This window comes from Enoplosus armatus, chromosome 10 (assembly GCF_043641665.1).
Source record: "Enoplosus armatus isolate fEnoArm2 chromosome 10, fEnoArm2.hap1, whole genome shotgun sequence".
NCBI classification, from domain to species: Eukaryota; Metazoa; Chordata; class Actinopteri; order Centrarchiformes; family Enoplosidae; genus Enoplosus; species Enoplosus armatus.
The window spans coordinates 22,425,379-22,451,035 of NC_092189.1; the positions used below are offsets into that span (position 1 = coordinate 22,425,379).

The following is a 25,657-nucleotide window of genomic DNA, read 5'->3' on the forward strand; positions in this document are numbered from 1 at the left end:
CCCTTAAATTAAAGTCAGCACTTAAAACTCAGAGTGAGCAAACAGAAAATATGTCACTATCCAAATTCTTACAACCTAAATTGAAGTTTGATTTGACTTATTCTAGTGCAGCAGCATCATCATTCTTTTGTGTTGTGCACTCAGTGTGATGTCAGTTGTTCTGAACCTGTTGGCTCTTGTCATGTCTCATGTCTGTGAAGTGATGTGATGCCACGCTGCAGCTGCTGCTCAAGTGTTTCCCGTTGAGGGCGAATAAAAAGAAGAAACTAATTGATCAACACTTCTCATGTCACATGACTCGATTTCATCTCTCTTTTCACCCCAGCTGGAATCATCAGTAATTAGCAGCTCCCATTAGCATACCGTCACCGCTGCATTGTAAATTAGCCTCTTTCTTATTTGCAGTCTCCTCATCACGTCTTCTTACTCTCATTAGGTTTGTCCACTAACCCAGAGCTCAGGGCTTAACCCTGACAAGCACAGGAAACAAGGAAACACACGACAGCCTTCAACTGCAAACTCTACACATTTCTTTTGTTTCTCTTTTGTAACTTTAAGTCATATTCAAAGTTAACAAAAGTCTTGTGAATGTTGAAGAATTTGCAACAATTAACGCAGCTTTGGGACAGAATTCAACTGTTCATGATGTCATATTCATATTTTATTTAATGTTTCTGCAATTTAAAGCTATTCTTAATCCTGATTTTTTGAATTATTTATGGACCTGAACGTCTCTGAACAGACTGCTGTTGGTTAGTGAGAATCAAACTAACTGTCTCAACAGTTATGTTTAAGGAAAACACACATTTAGTGGACGCCATTTATCTTTCCTCAACAGACCTACTTCAGCTTGATCTGCAGTCGTGCTTATGTCTGCATTAGCTGGTTAATGAATAGCCCTCATGTAACCTTGTCGGTGCCGTGTGTTCACAAGACAACCACCTCTAAGCAATAATTACTCTTATTAAATATCAAATAGAATCATTTTTCAGGTTCATGGTTATGGTGAAAGTGTTGAAAATCCATATTTCAGTTTCATTTACATGTTTTCATCAGTACGTTTCTGCTCTGAAGGGCAGATTGGTGTTGAGAGCTGTGGTCAAATATACAATATGTCGTCTCCATCAGTAGTTTTCCATCTGCTCCGTCAACTGGGGGCTTTTATTCTACTCTTTTGGCTTGTGGGATGTTTCTTTGTAGCACTGTAGATATGGATTGAGAAGATATATCCTCTCCATTGTCTTGGAGGACAAAACCCGACATTGATGTCTGAACTGTGCACCGCCCTGATAACAAAGCTGCCAATTCACTCTCATAATCACAAATAGAAAGAGGCTCAGATTCTATAATTTTTACCTCCAGGGAGTCAGTGAGGTGACATGACTCCAGCACACTTGACACTCAACTGTAAGTGTGATAGTCTGAACGCCTATGAAAGGACTGACCTTTACAGTAAAGGTTTGCCTGGCAGACTTCAGGCCATTGAGGTTGTATTACATGTCTGACAGGAGGTCATCTTCCTCGCCCTCAGTCCTGACCCTCTCACCCCGAGTGAATAAATTACCAAACTGCACCCTTGAATCGGTGAAAGGCAGCCCTGCCCGACACCACCTGCATGAAGATACATCCTACTGTTCAGCACGACAAACCATTTCTAAGGACTAAAATGCTGTTATTAAGAGACAGAGAGACAATTTACTAATTGTCATAGTTATAATTACTTAGCACTGAAACTACCATACAAGAAATCAATCTACTTTCCTGTTTTCGACTAGCAGTAAATTATGTAATGTGTGCCGATCAAACTTGAATGCCATCGGCTGAGCTGTTGCACCACCATCTGCCACCATTTCTTTCTTTTATTTATTTATTTATTTATGATGTTGCAACAGTGAGCATGTCCTCCATTTTTCCTTTGTGCATTCAATTGTGGGACAAAAGTATACACCAATAGGACAGAAGTTTAGTATGCGTACTGGCTTTTGAGTATACATGTACTTTGTTAGTTTTCCGGTTGCCAGGCAACTAGCGGAGACGGAAGTTACTTGGCTCAGAAATAGTCCGATATCTTTGGACAGAGCCAGGCTAGCTGTGTCCCCCTGTTTCTCGTCTTTCTAAAGTGGTTAACAATCTTCGCATCTAACTCTCAGAAGAAAGCAAACAAGAGTTTTCTCTTCTTTAATTCAAAATTTTAGCAAGCTGTGAGAAGCTCTCTTTTTTTTCTTGTTCATTGCATCGTGGAACAATAATGTACAACAACAGTGTTTTGCAGACGGACTTATTTGTAGCCTAATCCTAAAGTTCAAACGGTAGTTTCAAATAAAAAAAAGTGACATCATTGGGAAATGCTACATGCTAAGCTAAGTCTGAGATTCATCACATTTCATTCCAACTGCTCCTTGAATGTCAGAAACGCAACGTTCTCCACACGTCAACATGTTTCCTTATTCCTAAGTCTGTTCCATGTAGTGGTTTGATTTTCCTACTTCTGTTGAGGTGTATGGACATTTGGGGGGGGTTATGTCAAATCCGCACCTTAATGTTATTTTGAATGGTGAATCAGTGATTCATTAAACCAGCTATGTGAGCGGACTAATTTCATGCCTCTCTCCTTCGCTGCCAGTGACACATTTAACCGTCCCCAAAATCGAAGCACTTGCCATCCAATTCACATCTGCAAACTAATTAGAGCTCCATTGTGTCAGCTGGCTTTCTTCCCCATGTCTCTTTTGTTTTTTTTTCTCGGTTGTTCTCTTTTCAGGGGCTTGGTGTCTTTTCAGAGGATGCATTTGCTCAGTTCCATAAACCGGCCTTCAGTGATCGAGTTTCCCCTTTTGTTTTTAGCTGTTGACACAGCATGTGCATGCTGTTTAACTGACAAAATGCCATTAGCAAAGACCCAGTTCCTCAGACTGTGGAAGCACGCAAGCAAGCTCACACATCAAAACATATAAGTAGGGCCCCTTTTTTTTTTATTGCAATAAAGCCATTTGTTGAAATATTTTCGTGGATAAGCACAGCACAGGAGAAAGCCCCCCTGAGGCACTGGGTAGAGATATGGAGTCCTTTAAAGGGAGTATCTAACCTGTGACCCCCTGAGCCAGTAATAATGGTTCGACCTGGTTTCTCTGATGCCCGCTGCTGCTCTTTAGGTGGAACGCTCCTGGAAGCTTCATAAAGCTTTTTAGCAGTCAGCAGAAGTTCACACTCCCACTCACGGCAGCCCAGCAGCCTTTTCTCAACACCCATATCTCCTGAGCCTGTGTACCTCCACAAAGGTTCACAGCGAGCAGAGTAACCGATGCAGCTTCGAGACCTTCCGCTTCAACGCAGAGCGCCTCTATTCATGTTTGACGAGGGAAGAAAAGCAGTCCGTGTTTCAAAGGCCCACAGAGACAGGGCAAATAGCTATGATCTATTACAAAGTTCCTTTCTAAATTGCTTGTTTTGCTAAAACCCTTTCTGCTGTCAAAGAATGCAGCCTTTAAAGTACTGATCTGCCGCTCCTCTGCGATAAATTGGAATGCTTTCACAGTGCACAGCGGCTTTACCTGTTCAATATACTTGTTTCTTTTCTCTTCTTTTATGGCCTAAAATAATCTGAATGAGCTTTTTCGTAGTGGAATTGTTTTTGTACAAATGTATTTTTTTGTCATGACTGACTCAGATTTGTCTTGTTGTTAAGAGGGTTTTGTTTTAAAATCTGATACTACTGGGCCTTAAAAATATAACGTTTAAAAAAATGCTATTTAATTGAATTATAGGACTTCAGTATAATATAGATACAGAATACGTGAAGAGCTTTGTGATGCTAATACAAGATGGAAATAACACAGATGTAGTTTGTATTTAAAGTAATTTTTTGTCCTTTTAAATTTCTGGTTTTCACTGTATTGTCTTACATTGCAAATCGCACTTTCTTCAAATAAATAACTTTAGAAAGGCAAATGCTGCAGGCCAACTTCGGGTGTTTGGGTGTGTGTGGGGGTGTCCACAAAGTGCATGTGTGCTTCACCACACACCAGCGATGTTTAAAAGCCCAGACTGGAGCCCGCTGTGGACAGCACATTCAGCCTTTGGAAGCTTCGAATCTGCATCAGGGTTGGTGAGCTGATTCCCCAGAGTCATCACCTGAGCTCAGGAGTTTGCAGGGAGACGGATGAATCACGCCATGACTCAGCGCTGAAGGGATATGCACAAAAGTCTCCGGCTACAGTAATCTCAGAACAAAAAACAAAAAATGTCCTGGGGGATTCCACCCTAAACTGCACTGAAACTCCCACTGAAAACAGCAGTCTGGCCTGGCTGTGGATGAAGTTACGAAACGTACACATGCACATCGACCATCTGCACAATTTAGTAGTACAATGATCTTAATCAATGATGCAATTTCATTCATACAATGTAACCTTGCTTTACCATCATTTACCAGCAAAAAAAAGATATAGATATAGATAATATAAAGGATATAGATAATATAAAAGATATAGAGAACTTATTTCTCTGACTTGATGGCTGGTGTCGGTTTCAAATTGTATATCAGAACAATGATCAGGTGAAAAGCTTAACCACTGTGCTAAATAAATGCACGAGGTAAAAGGCAAAATATTAAAGTGTGGGTAACCATAGCAACTGTAATTCGTGCTCATGCTACATTACCAGTTAACTCTCGCTGGTGAAGAAATGGACCTAAACGTGGGTTAAAATGAATACAAGCAAACTGAAACATGGGTAACGATTTCAAGTCAGCCTACCTTCTTCTGTGGTAGCTCATGGATACGGAGGGTAGAAATGCAACAACACAACATTTCCTCCACCTTGTGTGTTATTTTAGGTCGGTACACCTCATCATGCATTACTGCTTAAGTAGATTTGGCTAAGTGACAACACAAACCTGTGCTGTGATCCAAACATCTACTTGTGTGAGTGCTGGGTGGCCATCATATGTCTCCCTCTGTGTTTGTTTCCTTTCTCTATCTGTGTGAATGGTGTGCTTGAGCTTTGCCTCTTGTGTGTTTGTGTAGTCTGTCCTCTTCCCGTTTGGCGGCACCTGGAAGTTGCTCAACGTCCTCCCAGATCCATTTTTGTCAGTTTACAATCTATCTATAATTTTGTCACCCTGATTGTCCATGCTGTACTTTTAGTAAGTACTGACAGTGGCATTACTTTTATTCCTCTATGCATCTGTTGGCATCTGTCAGCTGTGCACTAGACAGTGTTTGATTTGGTTTTTCAGTTACTGTAAGTGCCTTCCCGTTTGGCCAATAAATGCAGCTATTTAAGTTGGTTTTATTGGCAAATTCCAATTTGAGGTGTAAGCTTGCATGTAAATGTACATCTCAAATGTGCAACTACCTGCACCACTTTGCCCTTTACTTTGATTTAAAAGATTTGAAAATGTGTCACTTAGCCTCAGTTTAAATGCCGCCTCCTCTGTATGTGTTTACCTTTGAGTGTTTACCTTGCTGGCACATCTCCTGCCATCATTTCCGCCTACCTGTGTGCACCTCAGTGGTCATTTTATGTCCTGCTCCTGTTGCTCTGTCCAGAGCAGTGAAGGAGGAATTTCCCCCGAGACAGATGGTGGATGACGTAGCCCCAATCTTATCAGCAGAGTCAAGGTTTGGGCGGTTTCTACCCCCCACCTTAACCACCCTCCCCTCGTCCACATGTCCCTCTCCCCTGGCAGTTCACCGCTATCAGGCCAAATACCGGGCTATTAATCCACAGAATCATACAATATCGTGAGTGCGTACATTTTCAGCATGGCTTAGCCCAGTAGGAATCAAACCACAGAAACCCTGGCAGCGTTTGGGACTAAGGATTGTTCAGGACACTCGGCATATGACAGCCAGCAGGACACGAAGCTTGGCCTGCACAGACTGCTAATATGCTTATAGTGGACCACGTGGAGAGACATATAGAATCTATCTGTTATATAGGATTATGACTTGGAAGAGCAACAAAGGCATGAATATAGCAGTGATACAGTATATTAATTAATGTATTGATTGTTTTGTGAATTCTGTGCAAAATATCATTGGCTTTCAATCTCGCCTGAAGACAATTTGCTGAAGTTATCAATTCAGTTTTTAGGATCCTGCTGGCTTTTTTTCCCTGCCAACTTAATCAGGGACTGATTTACACCTGGGAGGCCAGGTGAATGCTGTTAACACCAATTAACTGGTAAGATGGAAAACCAGCAGTAGTCCACCATACATACATATAGAGGGAGAGATTTATATTCGTTAAGTTTTCCATTATCTTCAAGTGATGGCCGTACGACTGATGCATTCAAGGATGCATTTTCTGGTTCAAAGTAATTTCAAGTTGGAACCAGCAGACTTGTTTTTGGAAGTGGGAAGTCATTATGCTATCAGTGTACCTTCTGTTGAACAATATTACAGACAGACTGCAGCATCGCTCTCACACAAGCAAACATTCATTTGACTTAAGGTTGACGTGACCTTACATCATAAAACTTTTCCAAAACCCTTTGGAGTATGTAAATATGCACTGTTACTAAGTTTATAGACACAGCGAAATAAGAAATAAATGTTATAATCTTTTGTCCTTGTGTTAATCATTCAGATATCTCTGAGCCGTCAAGAGTATCAGCCAAATATTAAAAAAAAAGATATATTCTACCTATTTTTATATCAAAATTGCTCTTTTTTCTTCTTCATGTGAAATATATAACAATGTATTTGATGACATATATACATTAATTTATCCAATCAAATGTGATTTGGGGTGACAAGCGCAACAGCCCATCATATAAAACTTGACTGTGCCATTGAATGTGGCTGAGGTCTAATTAATTAATTTCCTGTATACTTTCATTTGCTGAACATTGTCCATATTTGAGTCAAATCTTATGCTTTAAAGAACCATATTAATGAATTAATTTGAAGAACAGGGTCCTGGTTTCAGGTTCCAAATTCTCCAAAGCTTTTAGTCACAGTGAGGATAAAAGCTCCAGCCTTGGTGTGTCCTTGAGTGAAATCTCAGTGGGCGTTCTGCTGCCGCGTGTCTTTGATCCACTTGGCTTTTACCTCAACAGGTCACTGCTCTGATGCCTCCGGACCCTCCCCACCTTTCTAACCCACAACGGCACCGCAAACACCTCTGGATGAATACAAGTGTGCAGAGTGAAGACGGTTTGCAGCACAGTACAAGTGTTCTGATTAATGATCCAGCAAACCAAATGGACCGAGGCTCAGCCACAGCTATGTCACGTAGACATAATTGATGAGCCTTTTGTTTGTTTTTCATGGAGAGTGCGTGTGTCTGCATATGTTCTTGTGTCTAAGCATTGTGTAACTTAAAGGGAATCATTCCTAATGCTCCTAGTGTTTGTTAATGGCGCCGTAACACATGCCAAGGTGACATATTGAAGAGGGCGGACATTTTGGATGCTGGTCAAGAAGGTGCAGTGAAGGTCAGCTGTTGCTTTTTACCCTCGCCAGAGAATTACACATTGTTCTCATTGGGCAGAGCAGCCCAGCATGTTGTATCAGAGAGCCAAGTGGAAAATTAGTTGTTATCTAAGGAGGGAAGACGTCACAACAGTTATTTTAGGCAACAGTGGTTCCTTTATATAATCAGCTAAAGAACATAAAGAAAGACTTTCAGTGCCCCATGGCGCAAAATTCATTTTAATCATATATACATAAACATACATACACATAAAGTATAATTATAAAAACATAATTTGTAGTGCAGGCAATATAGTTCAACCATGACAAACCAGTGAACAATATTGTTGCAGGAAATGATTTTTATGCTTTTGAACATATTTTCGTTAATCTTTAATAGGCTGGCCATTTAACCAGGCTGATGTTTCAAGTTCAGGCTAGACAAACCAGCCTGTAGCTATCAGGTATGTTACTGCAGTGCTTTGAAGATCATCGATGCTATCATCCTAAATGAAAACATTTACTTTATAAATATATTTTCTAGTTGTTTTAGGATAGAAGTCAATTATGACTCCAAGGAGCATGAGAAGCATCCCATCACCCAGCTTTCAGTTATGTTGTATGCACTGCTAACAGCAAGCTAAAGCTAAGCATTATATAGTGTAGAAAATAAATGTTAAAACATTTAAATAAGTTTACTTTCAGATTCTGGGTCCATTTAAGATGCATTTAACATTCATGGTGCAGCATTTTGTTGCAAACTGCAACAATAAAGTGTTCTGAATGCTGCTTCTGCTCAGATTCATGTCTCTGACTGCACTTCAGTGTTTCCATGTTAAGCAACATTGAGGATATCTTTAAAAGAAAACTTTCAAATGAGAATTAACTGTAAGGAAAAACCTCACTGGAACTAGCAGCTCCTCCTCCATCAAGTCAACCAATCACATTATTTCTGCCGTCAGAGCAGCTCTGCCTTAAAAAGCTGCTAAAAATCCAACTTTCTAATACCCTGTAGCTCTATGAGCAGAATCCTGCTGAGAATAGGAGCCTTTTAGTAACTTTCACACTTCAGTGGCTGAGCTGATTAACTATGTTGTGTATATCTTTTTATATTTATATTTTCATTTTGCCCTGAAGTTATTATAAAACCACTCGTGTATTTTATCTGTTCAACTCTCTTGACCCAGATTAAACGGTGTTGTTTGATGTTAAACCGCCAAAAACGGACAGTGGAGGTCGACACGGCGATGTTGCATAATGTAGGTGCAAATATTCAGGCTAAACAGATGAGTCATTTCCTCACAACACAGTCACTGCAGAGGTAGAGAGGGAGCCCATCTGTGGTGAGCATGTGTGCGACTAATGTTCGGCTCTGTGCGTCTCTGAACACGGTTGTGTTTTTGAATGAATGGGTGTGTTCTTGTTTGAATCTCTTTGTATGTTAATATGTACATGTGAATCTGTTTATTGCATTTGTCAACATGTTTTTGTTTATGTTGTCATACTTACCTGCGCTATATGTGTGTGTCTGTGTGTGTGCATGAGTATACATGTGGGCATTATGTCTGAGGGTACTTGCATATACACATCTTTATGTATATTTATGTTTATATGTCATTTTTGGTGGACAAACATATGTTTATGTGTGTGTTTCATCATCATGAACAGAGCAATAAGTCGATTTTAGCAGCCTGATTGCACAAACTGCCCCCAGTACATCTGCAGGGGTTGTTAAGCTTGTTGAGCAACAACAGTGACTCAGTGAATTCTTGGCCATGTGCTTAGAAACTCACTTCACGACCCAACTTGTGTGTGAGAAAACAAACTCTGCAGTTTCTACCGCTGCTGCAGCAGTCACTGATAACTTCACACCCCTTTGTGTGTGTGTGTGTCACAGCAGCAGGTGGCATCTCTTTGCATCAGAATCCTCCTGGCGGCTCAGCAGGCCACAACACATCACTGATTCCTTCTGCCCTTAGCTCAGACAGCCCTGCCACCGCCAATATGTGTGTGCACGCACGTCAAGTGTACAGCTGCTGACCCCTGCAGAAAGTTCTGGATGCTGCTGGGTTGACTGACCTGCTGTTTTGGCCAGTTCTTCTGTCTGCCCTCCACCTGTATACTTTGGCTGAGTGCAAACTACATACTAATTCAAACTATCACAGTGGAAAAATGACTAAATTACACATCCTTAAAAAATGCCAGCATACATACTAAAATTGCACATCCACAGATCTGTTCTACAATAGAAGGGACTGATGTTGGTCTGTTAAGTGCCAGTGATCTACAGTAGCAGTATGCCAAAAGAGGATGCAGCATTAAATAGGGCCTCATCCATTAGAGTGACTCATACAGTACCATACCTGCATGAAACCTTGACAGCACTGCCTGAAGGTCCATTTGCTTTTCCTGTACATTAGCTGCTACAGTGCAGTGCTCTACAACTATTACACACACTATTAATGGTAGTCATGCTTGGTCTCATAATATCATGTAGTTTTCAGTGAAACTTTTTATGGTTTGTGCAGAAATAGGGAGCCTAAGAAAGTTTCTTGGGAATTAATTTGTAAAGAAACAAACATATAATGTTGAAGAAAAAATCTGTTTTGTTTACAAATATGGGTCTTACTGGCCAGCATTCATAGGGTGTTTTCACACCTATAGTTTGTTTGTTCTGGTCCGAATCAGTTTGATGACTTGGTTTGTTCTTCTTTCACGCAGAGAAAAATCCAAGCAAACCAAAATAAATCACTACAAACCACGAGAGAGCGTTCACTCCGCTTATTGGTCAGATGTGTCTGGGACAAGAAAGTAAAAATCCTGTGTTCTGTTTCTCGCTTTCAGTTTGTTTGGGACTAGACCAAGACCACCTCCTCTCAAAGGGCTCTGTGTGGTTGTTTTGGTCCACACCAGAGTGGGATTACTGTGTTTACACCTGCCCAAACGAATCCCACCAAGGGGGAAAATGAACCAGTCTGAGTTAACTGGACCAGTTAAGTGCCGCTGTGAAAACACGCTCATTGATTAATATCCAACAGTCATAAAAGCTTTAAAACTTTCACCACATCTTTGTTGCATGAGTTTGAAGACTACTTTGTTATTAGACCTACAATACCTATTGTAGTTGTGCATGGACATGGTTTTTCAGTGGGGAAAAAAATGGAAATATAACCAGCTGATATTATTACTGATCTTATCTCTTATTACTTGTCTCTGGTGCGCTCCTTGTCCTGTTGGACTCCTGTTGGACTTCTGTTGTTCACAGATCTCAGTAATTAAATGAGTGAATAATAGTTTACATAGGAATAAAATGAGACCAAAGTTGTTAAAAAAGAAAAAAACTAAACACTTCTATTCTTAGAATAAACCTAATGAACCAAATACGTTGCTACTTCCCCACTTAATCCCACCCTCCCAGCTAGCTGGATGTCACTGGCAGGGTGCCAGCTGGTGTTGTTATAGATTCTTGGCATTGATCTCACAAATGTACGCGCTGTCAGTGTTCTGCCAACAAACCTGTAGGCTACAACACCATTTCCTGTACAAGATTTTTGAGTTTTAAAAGGCTCCTGCCTCATTTTTACACGAAAAAACGCAAAAATCATTATATACACGACTGAGAATGTTCAAGGTCACAACTATACAGATGTATAAACAGGTCGTGTCAAAAATACAACTCTAACATTTTATATTACATTGGAAAATGGTCAGTTGAGAGCCATGAAAATAATAACAACTGAGAGAGCACTGAGTCAACTTCAGTGAAACAAGCCAAATGAGAGCAGCAACATTCCTGCAGCATAATGATGATATACTGAACACTGAATGCATGTACAGCCACTCACACACACACAATCGAGAGGGTGCTCTATAACGCTAATCTGTGCTATCCAGTCATCCCTCTCAGCATAGCGTATAGTTAAGTGTCATGCAGCCTCAGCGTACGCTATTAACCGCTTTCTAGGTCAGAGCGTGAATCAATAATAAGCATCAGTGGCTCTCATGCATCACGCCGTCTCCTCTCAGCTCCCCGGCGATGCAGGTAGAGTGTTTTGATTCCCTGAACTCCCCACCAAGATTAGAGAAAAAACTTCTTTCGGAGACGTAATTAGCACCAAACAAAAGAATTAATGCGTTTGTGTGTTTAGGTTCATGGAGGTTCATTTGTCTGCGAGGATGACTGAGCGGGATTGCCATGCGGCTTTAGTGTGTGTCTGTAACTGTGCATGTGTCTGTTTATTTGTCATGCCGATGGCAGTCTAGTAGTGACACCTAGCCAGTCATATGAAATCGCTCACCAGTTCCCACAAGGTGAAGGGAGTTATCTGTACAAGCAAGGTGTCAGGAAAAAAATTAAACAGAAGCTTGCTGCACTCCGGTAGCTCAACCCAGGCTCTTTGCTACAGGTCAACCCCCCCGCCCCTCCTGTCTCTCTTCAGCTGTTACTATTGATAACAGCAAAAACATGCGGTCTAACGCAGTGATCACCTAGTCTGATATCTCTGACGTTTTACACTCTGATCCCACCATTAGTTCACACTGAGGATTAGTAGTCATGAGTGAGTGGGTTGGAGAAAATATCACCCTTGCTTGGACAGTGTGAAACCATACTGTAACATAAAGTTATCTTTATGAACTGAACATCCCAAATGTCACTTAAGGTATTTTGGCTTTTCATGTGCCCAGTACAGGTGTGCATTCAGCTATTTAAGGTGGCTATTCTGCTCATTCTTCTCCTGTCTTTGCAACTGTTCCCACATGGAGAATATGTCGGGGATTTTTCATGTTGAAAATGAAAAGAATTTGATTGACAGGCATGTCGACCACATGGGGATATCCCTCTACAGTAGTTGGACTGCCAGCCCCCGGCAGGCTGTCGCAGGGCAGAAAACCCCCACAGATTGGATAATGTCAATCAATTGCCATTATTATATAAAGGAGAAATATAGTTCAACACTGCACAAAGACCGTCTGGTTGGGTGTAAAGGTCGGCAGCCAAAAAGACCTGACAGATTTCAGAAATTTGGACCAGGTTTGAATCCATTTGAGAGATATTAATATTACAATGATGCTGTGACTTTGTCTCGCCACTAAAGTACTTTTGTAAAGTTTATTTTGTAATTGTATTCTTGTCAAATCAAGCCAAAGTGATGAGTTATACTTATGTCTGTCAAATTTGACATGAGTTCTTCTTATGTCAAATTTGCTACAGACTTGTTTTGATTTGGATGACTCAACTTTGGCTTTACTATTTTAACATTTATAGAAAGATAGATTTCTAAAACTTTTACGTCTACATCTATTTTCCTTTTTTTTTGCAGACTGAAGCTCTTGCACCACCTGTACTATGGAGTGAGCAGGAGTATAAATGACAGTGTCGTCAGCATAGAGGTGTATTTTTGCTTGACTGGATCAGGTCTAAATCAACCAATCAGCGTAATCAGGGGCTCTGTGTTTTTATTCCTGTTCTGATTCACACTTTAATTCAGAAGTTGGAACCTTCAGAGTCGATGTGATTGACCAGTTACGTGCTAGCTAACCCTGATTGATTGTTTGATTCAGACCTGGTCCTTTTAAAAGACTATATACAAAAGGGCAGGTGCTCACAGACACACATTTTTTAAAGGAGCCCTTCAATTAGATATTGTTAGTGGCATGCAGTGGTCAAAATGTGTTATTTCAACTAAAATTATAATTCAATAATATTAACTACTGTAGCTTGAAATAAGGGGAATTTTACAAGATTTTAGGTAAGGTTAAAATATAGGTAATGGGCTCAGAAAAAACGTCTGCCGCCACCTTTAAGAGATTTTAAGCATTCTTTTTACATTTTATTACCTACTTTTGAATATGACTTGATTAGGACAGGTCTTAATCTTGACCTAATTTCAAGTCTCTTGGGAAACAATATTAATATACTGCATGTAACTGTGAGCATGAATAACTTTTGGCTGCTGCAAAAGAGCAAGTGTGCTCCAAACAGTCCCGGAACTAACCCGATTGCTGAGAACAGTCCTGACTGTCGAAGCCTCAGGGGGGCTTCATAAGTTAAATCTACTGGACATGGCTGCGTCTGAAGACTGTGGTCTGTAACTTGAGTTTCAGAAAATCGCAATAAATTGGTCGCTGTCACTTCACCATGATTATAACACAAACGACACACACAGTGTGACACGGAGACCTTCAGGGTGAGTTGTTGGACCTTGATCACAAATAAAATATCAATACATCAATCATCTTCAGACTGACACTTTTTCTAAATTGGCCCCTTCTGTAGAGCCAGGTGGAGGACTTTGTGAAGAAAAGGAGTCTGGAGCATTGGCTCTTTCCTCTTTGATGGTGTCTTTGAAAGTGTCACATTATTTTAGGGCCAGACTTCACAAACATGCAGTTAGCTCTGAGAAGGAGTGGGCTGATTGAATAGGCAAAATGAGCATCCAGTATGAATACATACTTTCAGTGTATGTATAAAAGGCAGAAAAGGACATAAAGGTAGACATAAAAAGCCAGCATGCATTCATTCCAAAAGAGATGTGTATCCAGCTAAGCTCTGACATCCTAATCAAAAATACAAACACCCAAGTTCAGAAGACACTGCACAGTAGTTACTGAATGATGTATTGGCAGGCCAGTATTATCTGCCTTTGTTGCCAAATCTTTTGCTCATGTGATGTGATTATGTTAAAAATTCATATTAGTTGATGGACACATTTGTTTGATATAATCAGTTATATTTGCTTCAATTCAACACATTAATAAACTCAACGTTTGATTAAGAATGAGGTCCTCTTTTCAACCAGGTAAAGTTTTAAAGATGTTTGAGGAGAATATTTTGTGTGTTTAATGTCCTAGCAGATATCTCACAGGTGTAATCCCTTTCCTTGTAGGATGATAATGAGCCTTGTCTCCTGTTAACCATATTACCATATTGTGAACTTTATAACTGCATTACCATTGACTGGCCTATTAAAAAATGAGATATGTGAGCTTTTACATATGTGGCTGACTCTGCTGTTAGCTGATTAATAATTGAGAGGAAAAAAAAAAAGCCAGGCATTCTGCAAGTCTGGTACTGTCTCACTGAACTTTCTTAACGATTTCTTGTTAAAATGTTAATAATATAAAAATCTGACAAAATTAAACATTTAAGTCATAAAAAATTCAAAGTATTCAACTCATAGTCTAAAATGTTATGAAACTGGAGCCAAGTTTTGCTTCACAAAGGAGTTTCAAATCTGTGTTTTATTATTTTTTTCCAAGGTAAGGCTCTGCACCATAAATAATAAAGGTGTCTGAAGGGGGCTGATATCATTAGTGCACATCAATTTATCAGGATTACATTGCCTCCCTTCTTGGCTCATTCCTCTGAATTGGGTTAAAATAGGTTGATATCCGCCATAAAACATTATTCTTACATGCCAAGTCAGCCGAAAGCCAGTTAAGTGTGAAGAAACTCATTGGAATTGGCCACAGAGACGAGCCCACCCATGCGCAAAGGTTTTATATGAAATCCAGCAGGAAGCGTGTGTTATATAGAAATTACATGTCATGTTATCTAAGCTTGTGGTTAAATGGTTAAACTCCTCTAAGGTGTGCTGTGTGTGTTGGTGGCCCGCTTGAAATGAATAGTGCACGGAAAAGCCATTTTGAAAAGATTGTGGGAAAAATTAAGTAATATTTGAAAACACTATTCTTTATGTACAGGGCTGAAGGGCATTAATAACATGTTGTAATATCACATTCACGCTGATGGAACTGCTACTGGATAAAAATCCCATTTCAGCTTCTCATGGCCGTGTTTGTTTAAATCAAAGTTTAACATAAAAAGAAAAACGATTCTCTACTAGCTGTACAAAGGCTGTGTGTATGAATCTGTCCTACGGCTCTTTTAAAGACAGCAGGAGGACGGAGGCCATGTCTAGGGCTCATAAAGACGCAGTCCATATCAGCCTCATTAGCAGAGTGGACAGAGCAAGAGGCGCAGAGGGGAGAGGGGAGGGGAGAAAAAAAGGAAGATGAAATGGAAAAAGAGAGGAGGGAGGACATACAGAACAGGGCATGTAAAAGCCATTAATTTACAGATGTAGGTTTGTTTAAGTTCATACTTTGAGGGAGGGGGATGTACATTATGTGGAAAATATCCACATCAGCATTACAATAAGTCAGAACACGCAAAAAAAACAAATCCAGACACAAAAAGTACAAATGGGTCTCTTTTTCTGTCTTTGAACACGTAAACAAATAACAGCCCATATACCTGCGGGGGTTTGTAGGGTCACACAGGCGTTATATATCTGCATAGAGCCGTATATCCTCCAGGGTTCTTCAGGTAATCCTAATTAATCCTTTAGGATAATTATGTTTTATCTCCTATGTGACTGCACAACCAGAGCACAGGGAATTGCCTCATACAGTATACTGCATATTACATTTTCACAGTTAGACCATCAATGTTAGTCATGACACTTGACGATGAATGTTTCCATAACTGTCTCTCTGGACCGCATTTGCCCACATGGCTGACCTATACACCCACTTCAGTTTACCATGTGCACTGTATGTGTGTGTATTTGTGTGACTTAATGTGCACACTACTATGTACTGAAACGATGTGGGTCTAAGACAGTAGTTCCCAGCCTTTTTAGTCTGACTAAACCACAGCCCGATCATGTTCATGTTCAAAATATATTAATTTGAATGGATTTTAAACTGCTACAAACACCCCATGTTTTTTCCAAATTCAAGCTCTGTCTCTGTTTATTCCATAGTTATGAGTAATATTATCAGAAGTCCACATCAGTTCCTTTCTGGCTGTTCTCCACATTTTGTGTAAATCCATTCGCAGTGCAGCTGTGGCCTCAAGGTTAGAGAAATGGCTTGTAACTGAGTCTGTCCCCAGTTCAGTTCTCTGACCTTTTTCACCACAGTTGAGATGCCCTTGAGCAAAACAGCCTCCATCCAGTGAAGCTGCTTGGTGCCAACAGATCATTGAGAGAGGCATTTGTGCTCAGTGAACCTACCCTGAATAAATGAGGCTTAAAACCACATGTCCTTGTCAGATGGAGTAACTCTGCAGCAATAGTGAATTTGCTCAAAACATGCACCTACAAAGGCAGAAACACCCGACATGGCCGTTTTAATTTAAAACAACATTCAAGATTCTTGACTGTATAATTTTTCCTCCCAAAATAAGACAGTGCAGCTTTAACACTGTGTGGAGCTGTAAGTCACGAAGAGGAATTCAAATCTGAAATTGACTGACAGCAGTGTGACTTTCCTTTTGTTTAGTCCCTCAAATGCATCCTGCCCAAATGCTCTGCAGTATATCCACTATTATTATACAGTGTTATTTTCTGTTGACACACAGAAGTTTGTCTTCCGTGTTTACTTGTTTGTCCAGGCTGCTCTGTCTGAACCGTTGTGGTACGGTTCCCCCAGAGCTCCCTCAACGTTCCCCTGCTGTGGTTTTCAACCGAGCGGGAGGTCTGTCGCATCCCACTGATTACGACTCCCTGTGTGTGTGTGTGTGTGTGTGTGTGTGTGTGTGTGTGCGTGCTTGGCTTTGTTTATCAGTATGTCAGTAGGTTTGAATTTGATACTTTTGTCCTGATGTGTGTGAGTGTGTTGTGTTTTCCTGTCAGTGTGTTTGTGTCAGCGTCTCTCTCCGTCTTACTTGGGCACCCACAAACACACACACACACACACACACACACACACACACAGACTTACACTTTATCATATAATGCCAGCTAAAGCCAACTACTGAGGTCCACAGTCTTTCTTGTCTGTTTGTCACACACTTTGCTGCCCCCCCCCCTCCCCTCTCTCTTACCACACACAAGCAAACAATGAATCACACACACACACAAGTCCCAGTTTCCCCTGTGGCTGCCTGATTGAGGCTTCCTTGCCTCGCCCTTTAGATTTACTGTAATCGTCGACGGAGGGAGGGAAGGAGGAAAGGGAAGGAAATTTAAAATTGAAGGATGGAAGAGCAAAGAGGGGATGGAGAGAGTGATGGAGTAAAAGTAGAGAGGATTAGGGGGCTGTGCAGGGAGTGACGAGGTGGCAAAGGAGGGTGAAATAAAGGTAGGAAGAAACGTGACTGAGTAGATGATGGTTAGAAGGAGGAGGGAGCGTTAGAGGGAGGAACGATGAATGAAGGAATGGATACAAGTAGGGGAGGAAAGAGGGGAAGGAGAGGAACTGTAAGGCCGCAGAGGACAGAAAACATCTCCCATTAAACGGAGATTACAGCTTGTGCCGGTCCAGAGTGCAGCGCGACTTTACAACCTCTGCCGTCAGCCACTGATGATATAACACCCAGTTTTAAAGATCAATTTGTCACTTTTCATCTCCTCCTACACCTCATTCTCCTCCTCCTCTGCAGCCGAGGCCAAGGGCAGAGATGCCAGAGGAGGAGGAGGAAGAAGGAGGGGGGAGGAGCAGGAGTTGCAGCTTCGTCGAGAGAAAGAGGTGAGAGAGCTGACTTCTATTTACGAGCATTTTTGATGATGTCATACGGAAATAAATCCTCCCCCTGCGTGGTTTCAAGAAGAGCCCTGCACACACTGAGAAACACACACACACACCAACAGCCTGTAACTACCCGGCAAACAGAATCACCTCCTCATCTGTCCTTACTTTTCTCCCTCCATGTCACTGATAAGTTACGGCCAGTGGTTCTAAAAATGTGGTTCAGGGACTTGAAGCAGTCCTTGAAGTGGTTCTTTTGGGGTCCGAATCAAAAAGAGGAAAGGTTCCATTTTACTTTGATTTTATTCACTGCAAGTTAAAGGACCAGTCAGGTGTGTTTGCATGCTCTAACCCTTTATCTGCATATTTGTGTTTCCATAAACGTGACTGTAAGATTGGTGATAATTCCATAAAGGAGCGCTTGGTGAATTACCTTAGCAAGATTACAGCTAACATGCTAGCAAGCCAGGTAGGCTACATGTTAGCACTAGTCAGTCACAATAGTTCTCCAACCTAGTTGGCTTCCCAACGGTCAGGAAACTAGTCGCTAATGGGAAAATAAGTTAGAGTCATATTTGAACCATCGACTGCTGTCTCTGTCGGCTGACATGCCTATTCCAGCAGAACAGGTTAAATAAAAGTGGATAATAGGCTTTGATAGCTTGCTCTGTTTTGAACTCTCTTGCTCTCGATTGTCACAGATTTGCGTGTCAAAGTCCACCTACGTAGAACTGGACATGTAAGACTAGCGCTGATATTCTTACACCCTGCTAGCAAATGTGTTTACGTAGCGATTCCATTGAAATACATTCATTTGGCTGAAAAATGTTGTTGTTGTTTTAAATGCTGGTTTAACCAGGCCTTCAGTTTGTTGAACATGATCACAGCTGGGTTTGGTCACATGTGGGCTGTTGTACTTGTGGTCATACCCAGCTGTGCTGCACAGATTATGGAAAACGCATGTCGTTACTACTAGTCAGCAGCACAAGGAATATGATCTGGTTGCATTTACACATAAATCCACATGATTAACAATGAACCAGCTAAAACATACCAAACAACCAGCATGGTCTTTTCTTATATGTACAGACTCTCCTCAGATGAGGCTTCATCTTCTGGGGTTCTCTGACATTAAAAACTTGGGGGACTTTTGATCTATGACTTGCCTTTCAAAGGCTGAAAGGGTCGCGGGTGACAGAGACGAGCGCCTCCTCGGTGCCAAGCGGCGCGACCTCGCTCTTCACTGTACAAGACAGACAGAATACAAATCACAGCCTAGATGGGAGCAGATGGAGTGTGAGTTTCTCCTCAGAGCGCACAGAGAGAGAGAGAAGTGAGATAATAGCCCACAGCTAATCCACTGCACACTGAAAACTCATTACTCCTTACGAAGAAAACGGAAAAAAAACTTGCTCCCCAAGACGGAAAGAAATACTCTGCTTAAGGTGAAGACCTTGGCGCAAACCGCCTGGTTTTCCCTCAAGTGTGAAATTTCTTTCATGCACAGTTCAGCGGATTTGACTTATTGTCTTTGTTGACGAGGCGCTTTGTACGAGCCCCGGCGGTGGGCACCCGCACCTCCCCGGGACACCCACCAACACACCCACCAGCAGTGAACCACACACACGTCTAAATACATGATGAACACACACAGATACTCTTCCTGACACAAACAAACAGAACACAGCCACAGAGACCAGCAGCCTTAAAGCCACATACCAGTGTGTTTGCAAGTTTTTAGCTTCTTAACTACAAATCATGTATACATTTATGCTGACTATTCTTGAATACAGGCTATATAATATTATACTGATGTATTTTTCCCACCGTTTCTGGTAACTATTGGTTTCCAATCATTTCTGTATGATATAAAAATCTATTAGTAGACTCTTGAAACCTGCTATTGTTGTGTAATCCACTGCAGTGAACATTAAGTCTGCATAAAATTCAGAAAGCCCTCACTGGACAAACTGATGAGGAGTAATCAGGCCCATCCTGTCCTGTGAATATGTAAACACTGGAAAAAAGGAAGTAAGCAACACACTTCAGCAGCGTTGTGATATCAGTGAAATAATGAGAAACACCTGTCCAACTGACAACATGCCAAGCTCAGTCGACTTCATCCGAAAATCCTTCCATATTATCTGTTTACAAGTTGGGTACGTTTACACCAGAAGTCCCATATTAGACAACATTTCGTAAAATAACACCAAGAACATTTCACATCAAGAGAGAATGAGGTGCTTTTGTATCCACATTAGACTCCAACGAAACCACACAAGGAAGATGGAGCGGTTTAATGACGTGGAGCCTCGTGCTTTAACATCTCTACCTGCTGCACTGTGCAGATCTACTGTGACATAACCTCACGTCCACCACCACCTGCAGAGTGACTGGCCGGAGGCAACAGTGACGACTGCATGCACATGCTACATTAAGTCATGTAATGGAGAGCAGGTGGTCAGGCAGTGTGTGTGGATGTGGAGCTTGGCACCATCTGCTTGGACCGTCGGCCGTCCTGGGACCTCTCTCCCTCCTGGCTGTCGGAGCCTCATCCAGTCGTTGATCTGGATCTTCGTCCCCCAGGAGATTCAGCCTCTCCCATTCTCTCCCTCTCTCCCTAGTTTGCATGTTATCCTGGCTCTCTCTCCCTCTGTGTGTGTGTGTTTGTCTCTCCTCTCGGTGTGAATGCTGTTGTCCTCTTCTGTGTCTGTGTGGCCTGTCCTCTGTCCAGGTCTCTGTGGTGGTGTGGCTCAGATCCTATTCAGTGGGCGACACCTGATGCTGCTCAGTTGTCCTCCTGGGTCCATCGCCTTCACTTATGCTTTACAATCTATATCTTGTCATCATTTTTGTATATATTTCTGTTCACATGACATCTATTGCATGTCTGTCTGTCCTGGGGGAGGGGTCCCTCATCTGCTGCTCTTCCTGAGGTTTCTTCCATTTTTTCCCTGTTAAAAGGTTTTTTTTTTGTAGCTCCAACTACAGTTTTGACACAGCTGCTAACCTTTTCAGAGCCACCATTCACCCCTTCAGTCAGTGGAGATTTGATACTCAAATGGTCATTCGAGTATTCCCTGAAGTTTAGGGAAAGATCCCCGTCGTGGTTAAAAGAAACCAATGTTGACTGTTGTGTGAAACAACAGTACGTCAACACAATTTTCTACAAAGCTCTGAACCGGCTTGATTATTTCACCTGAGAGACTTCTGTCTGTGCTGGTTTCGGCTGTGCTTGAAGTGGGCGGTGCTCATTTGGAGAAAGCTGAAGTGACATACTTCCCTGCACCAATCAGGATTGAACAACATTTGAATCAAAATGTGATGACAGTTGTGGGGTTGTTGTTTTTTTTGTTGTTGTTGTTGTTTGTACCACACCCACACAGTCACATCCTAATGATGCAGATTAGAGTCAGATTAACTCACGAAGGAGTACGAGTAATAACAGCTGACATGACGTTTAACATGAATGACTAGAACAAATGTGAATGAAGGCACCTAATTTAGCCTTTATATGACTTTTAGCTCATCAGCTGTAATAATCTTTAACTTTGAGAATGTCTTTCTTCAAGAGGCTTTACTTCTTCTATAAACTCTAGATGCTTGAGCCTGACCACAAACGAATTTTAGTGCAGACACATTAGAGTCTGATCATCTCCTGACAACACCATTAACAGCAGACCAGGCTTGGGTTTCCTCTGTGCTGTGAGGGCCCGCTCTGGACAAATCACTAAGCAGCGTCTCCGCTGTGTGAACACCCATTTAGGTCCTTTCACCTTCCACCGCACCATCTGCATATTCATACATAACACAACAAGTTCCCTCAAAATCCATTACTCTGTTATGATGATTTCATGTCAGGGGAGTCGTTGCAGCACAAGCAATTACAAAATCATCCACATGCCTGCATGCTGGAATGGAATTATTGAAGATTAGAATCTGCCTTGATTATCTTTTCCCCCCCTTCAGCTGGAAAAAGTGAACTCAGCATGTCGAGATAAGAGTCGCTGCAGCGTCCAGTCAAGAGGCACCACCACCACCTGATTAATGGTAGGACTGAGCCACGACAAAGACCTGTTTTAACACCTCTTGGTAAGCAGGTGGCACTTGCTGGAACATGAAATGCCCTTTTGGCCACAGCGGTTCAGTCTACGTTACAAATCACCAGCCTGTTACAGTAAGCTGCGCTCAGTGCGCCCCAGGGGCCAACTGCGCCGTGTGTGCAGCGAAGCAGCAGCAGATGTGGAGGGAAAACGCTAAAAACACAACGAGAGACAAAAGAAATAAAAGATGAACTGACTTCCTCCACAGCAGCTGTCTCCGACTGAGGAGAATAATGATGTGTGAATGTGTGCATCAAGACGCGAAATTGGGAAGGCACTGAATATCAATATCAAGTCAGACGGAAGTTTGGAGAAAAATAAAAGCTCAAGGAAAAGCAGAAACACCACACGCGTATATGCATTCACAGTCTGGGGTGCAACAGGGAAAAAAAGATCGATCTTACCTCCCAACGCTTGTTTCATAACGAAATTCATGATGATGGCTTTTAATTCCCTGCCTTCCTTATCCGAGCGATGTTACATTCAATTGTTACGGAAAATTAGAAGTCCTTTGTTGCCAGATCTGGAAAAGAAAATGACAAAAAAAAAAGTTACATGTTTTTGTCAGAAAAGCGATCATCTTAAACTTAATAATCCTGAAATACACCGATAAGACCACGAAAGTAATGACTATACAACACAAGCAGCACAGGAGGATGGATCACGACTTGAAATGCCATTAAGGAGGTCACTACAAACTCACTTTAGACTACTACAGACACGGTCCCCAGTAAATATAGGAATATCAAACAATCCTTCTATCATTTACAGCTTGCACGGAGCCAAACAGTCACATAAAGGCTTAGAGAATCTGTGTTGCTCTGTGAGGCACGTTTCTACAATGCGCCAGTTGAAGGACACCGAGGTCAATGGTTCAAACACTACAGGAAACACAGAAAAACGCCAAACATCTCAAATCTACAGACCAAATCAGCAGCTATGGATCATCATTTCCTTACAAATGTGGCGCTTTTTCAAGAATCCCGGACAGCTGAGTGTTTAGTGTCAGGCTCTGGCGGGAGGACGTGTCACGACAACCCTCTAATAACCTGCTAATAACCTACTAATAACCTCTACGTGGTCGAGCTCTGCCCGCGGCCAGGCGACTTTTGAGAAAGTGCACGGTGCAAGTCCTCAGCGCGGCAGGACAGTCTGGTGTCATGCATGTGGGCGCCGGACTAAACCACTGCTGTGTATTTTTCCGGATCATGTGGTAAAACTTTCCATCCTCCATTGGAGGGACCCCGGACACAGCCATCCCACTCCGGCATCGAACCCGCTGCTCGCACAGCTCGTTAATTACAGACTGATGCATGTGTACGGCTCCACATGCAGTGTGCAGTAAATATGTTCATCGACCTGACTCTGCGTTTGCGTGCAAAGAGAGACAGCTGGTGTGGAAGCAGAGCTACACATGCACTTCCTTGTTTGATCAGAGCCTTTCAGCACCACCGCGAGTGGATAGCTGCACAAACCGTTGAATTGCACTGAAGCAGCCGCATCAAGCATCGGTTTACCTCCGTCCGGCGACTGGCTGAAATCCTCCTCACACACTCACACACCAAACAAGGATCAGAGAGCAGAGCTTCGGCAGCAGCACCCTCCGGAACGAAGTTATCCTGCAGCAGGCAACAGCGGCACAGGCTAATCTAACTGCTCGTCCCTGGCATCTCCGGCTCCCGGGGCTGGAAAAAGGACGTCCTTGGTGCTTCCTCCTGCCTGCCGCTACGTCTTCCTGCACACACACTCACTTACACACACACGCACACACACACACACACACGTAGAGAGAAAGAGGAGGAGTAGAGGGGGGGTGGTGGTTTGCGGAGGGTAAAGCTGCTGCCGTTCACACCGTGATGGGAAGGAGCGACTGAATCACATGGAGGGATGGACAGAGAAACGTCCCACTAACGTCCTCCTGACCGATAGAGAGAGATCAATTATTCAGCCCTGACGCTGGCTGGCTGCTCCGTACAGCCCCCCCCCCCCCTCTGCAACGGGGAGAGGGACTCGGCTTTCACTTAAAACTGTAGTGCAGAATATAACGGGAATATGATGGGATTTGGGGTAAAGATGTTGTAGCTGGATGTCTCTTTGTGTGCCTGCTCTGTCTTGTTTAATGTGACACACATTCGGTTTGAATCCAGGAGGTGCGATGTGAAAAATCACAAAATGTTCCTCTGGGGTTCCCCTCATGTTGGTTATAGGGAATCTCAGCGTGTGCTCTTTCCTACACCACATTGTTCTTTATTATATTTGACTTGTTACATTATAATATTCCTCTAGACATCAGGACATATCAGTGGTGTGCACAGACTCTGGAAGGGACAGGGGCGAAATGAAAGAGGCACCTCCTCCTGGTTAGGTTCGTTTTTGCCCAAAGTCACATCAGCGAGGCAGCTGGGATGCTCATGTACCCCCCTGATGAGAACTGTGGGGCAAAAATGAAGCATGGAAGTGTCCCTGTTCATGTCACTCTCTTTTTAGTCTGTGCAGTCTACCTCAAATACTGGATGTCAGACTCTTCAGCCAGTGCCTTCAAATGTCTGTCTACACTCTTAAATCCAGCTGCACATTTGATTCATACGTACGATATCACACATATATCACATATATTATAGTTATATGACACTTCAAACCAAGCACACCATTTTAATGACAACAAATGGAAAACAAATAACATCTTGTGTACATAAGACATCTTTTCTATGTTGGGGAACATGTAAATGAAAAGAAATAGGATCATGTTTTGAGGTTGAACAGTGCTTGGTCAGAAGGAAAACTGTTGCTCTACCCAGTGAGCTTGAACCCTGCAGATATGATATAATGTAATATGTTGTTGAGCTTGTTTTAGTCCATTATGCCACTTGAGCCCTTTTTGTTCCCAGCTCATAACATTTCCTCTTATCTGGATCTCGCTCGCAGGGAGGTTTAACCTGTAAGGCTGATCTTTTTAGTGACACCAAACATAAAGCAATATTAAAGTTTTTCTTGATAGATGATGTGTTCTGGCAAATTCATGCAAAGCTGTGACTCGAACATTTGACATCTTACACCCTTTGTGCTGTATTTCATTTAGCATCCCATTCAGCATTCACTGATGTTCTTCGGTTTCCATGATTCATATGTAAAATCGTGCCAACTCGACGGCCTTCACTGTTCAGCTGCATATCAGGGACTTGACATGTTTCCTGGAATTAGGCTGCATGTAGAGAATTATAATCCCTGTTCTCATTTTATCTTCACTTCATTTGAGGAATCTCAGTAACAAAAGGTCGAACAGCGTCTCAGACAGCAATAAAGTTAACTCAATTCAAAAAATGTTTTGCTTGGTGTTATGTGTGCAACTGCACATACGTGAAGCTTGATTTGAGCAGCTAAACTGAGTTCACAGAAATCCCTGCCAGTTTAAAATGATGTAATAAAAGTAAAGAGTATTACCTGCATGGAGCTATGGCGTAAAATGCAGTTTAAAGCAGCACAGGAGATTCGTATATCGTATCTATATATATCTCCTTATTCACCCGTCTTATTCGTCTGAAAAAGTAGGACTGCAGCAGAGAAGGGGTGAGGTAGGTTAACCCTGGCGTGTGGATTGGTATTTAGAGGAAATTGTTGCACATGCAGAGAAATGTATGCATTTAAATCTTCACTTCAACT

At 42.0% G+C, this 25,657-nt stretch overlaps 1 protein-coding gene across 1 annotated transcript in view; it reads right to left on the reverse strand.

Moving 5' to 3' along the window:
* The window catches only part of LOC139291458 (complexin-2-like), a 46,254-nt gene extending 23,811 nt beyond the window's left edge, over positions 1 to 22,443 (reverse strand). Inside the window, exon 1 of the mRNA XM_070913484.1 lies at positions 22,402 to 22,443. Coding sequence (XP_070769585.1) covers positions 22,402 to 22,432 — 31 coding nt within the window. The 5' untranslated portion in view covers positions 22,433 to 22,443. The remainder of the gene's footprint in view (positions 1 to 22,401) is intronic.
* Positions 22,444 to 25,657: the final 3,214 nt, after the last annotated feature.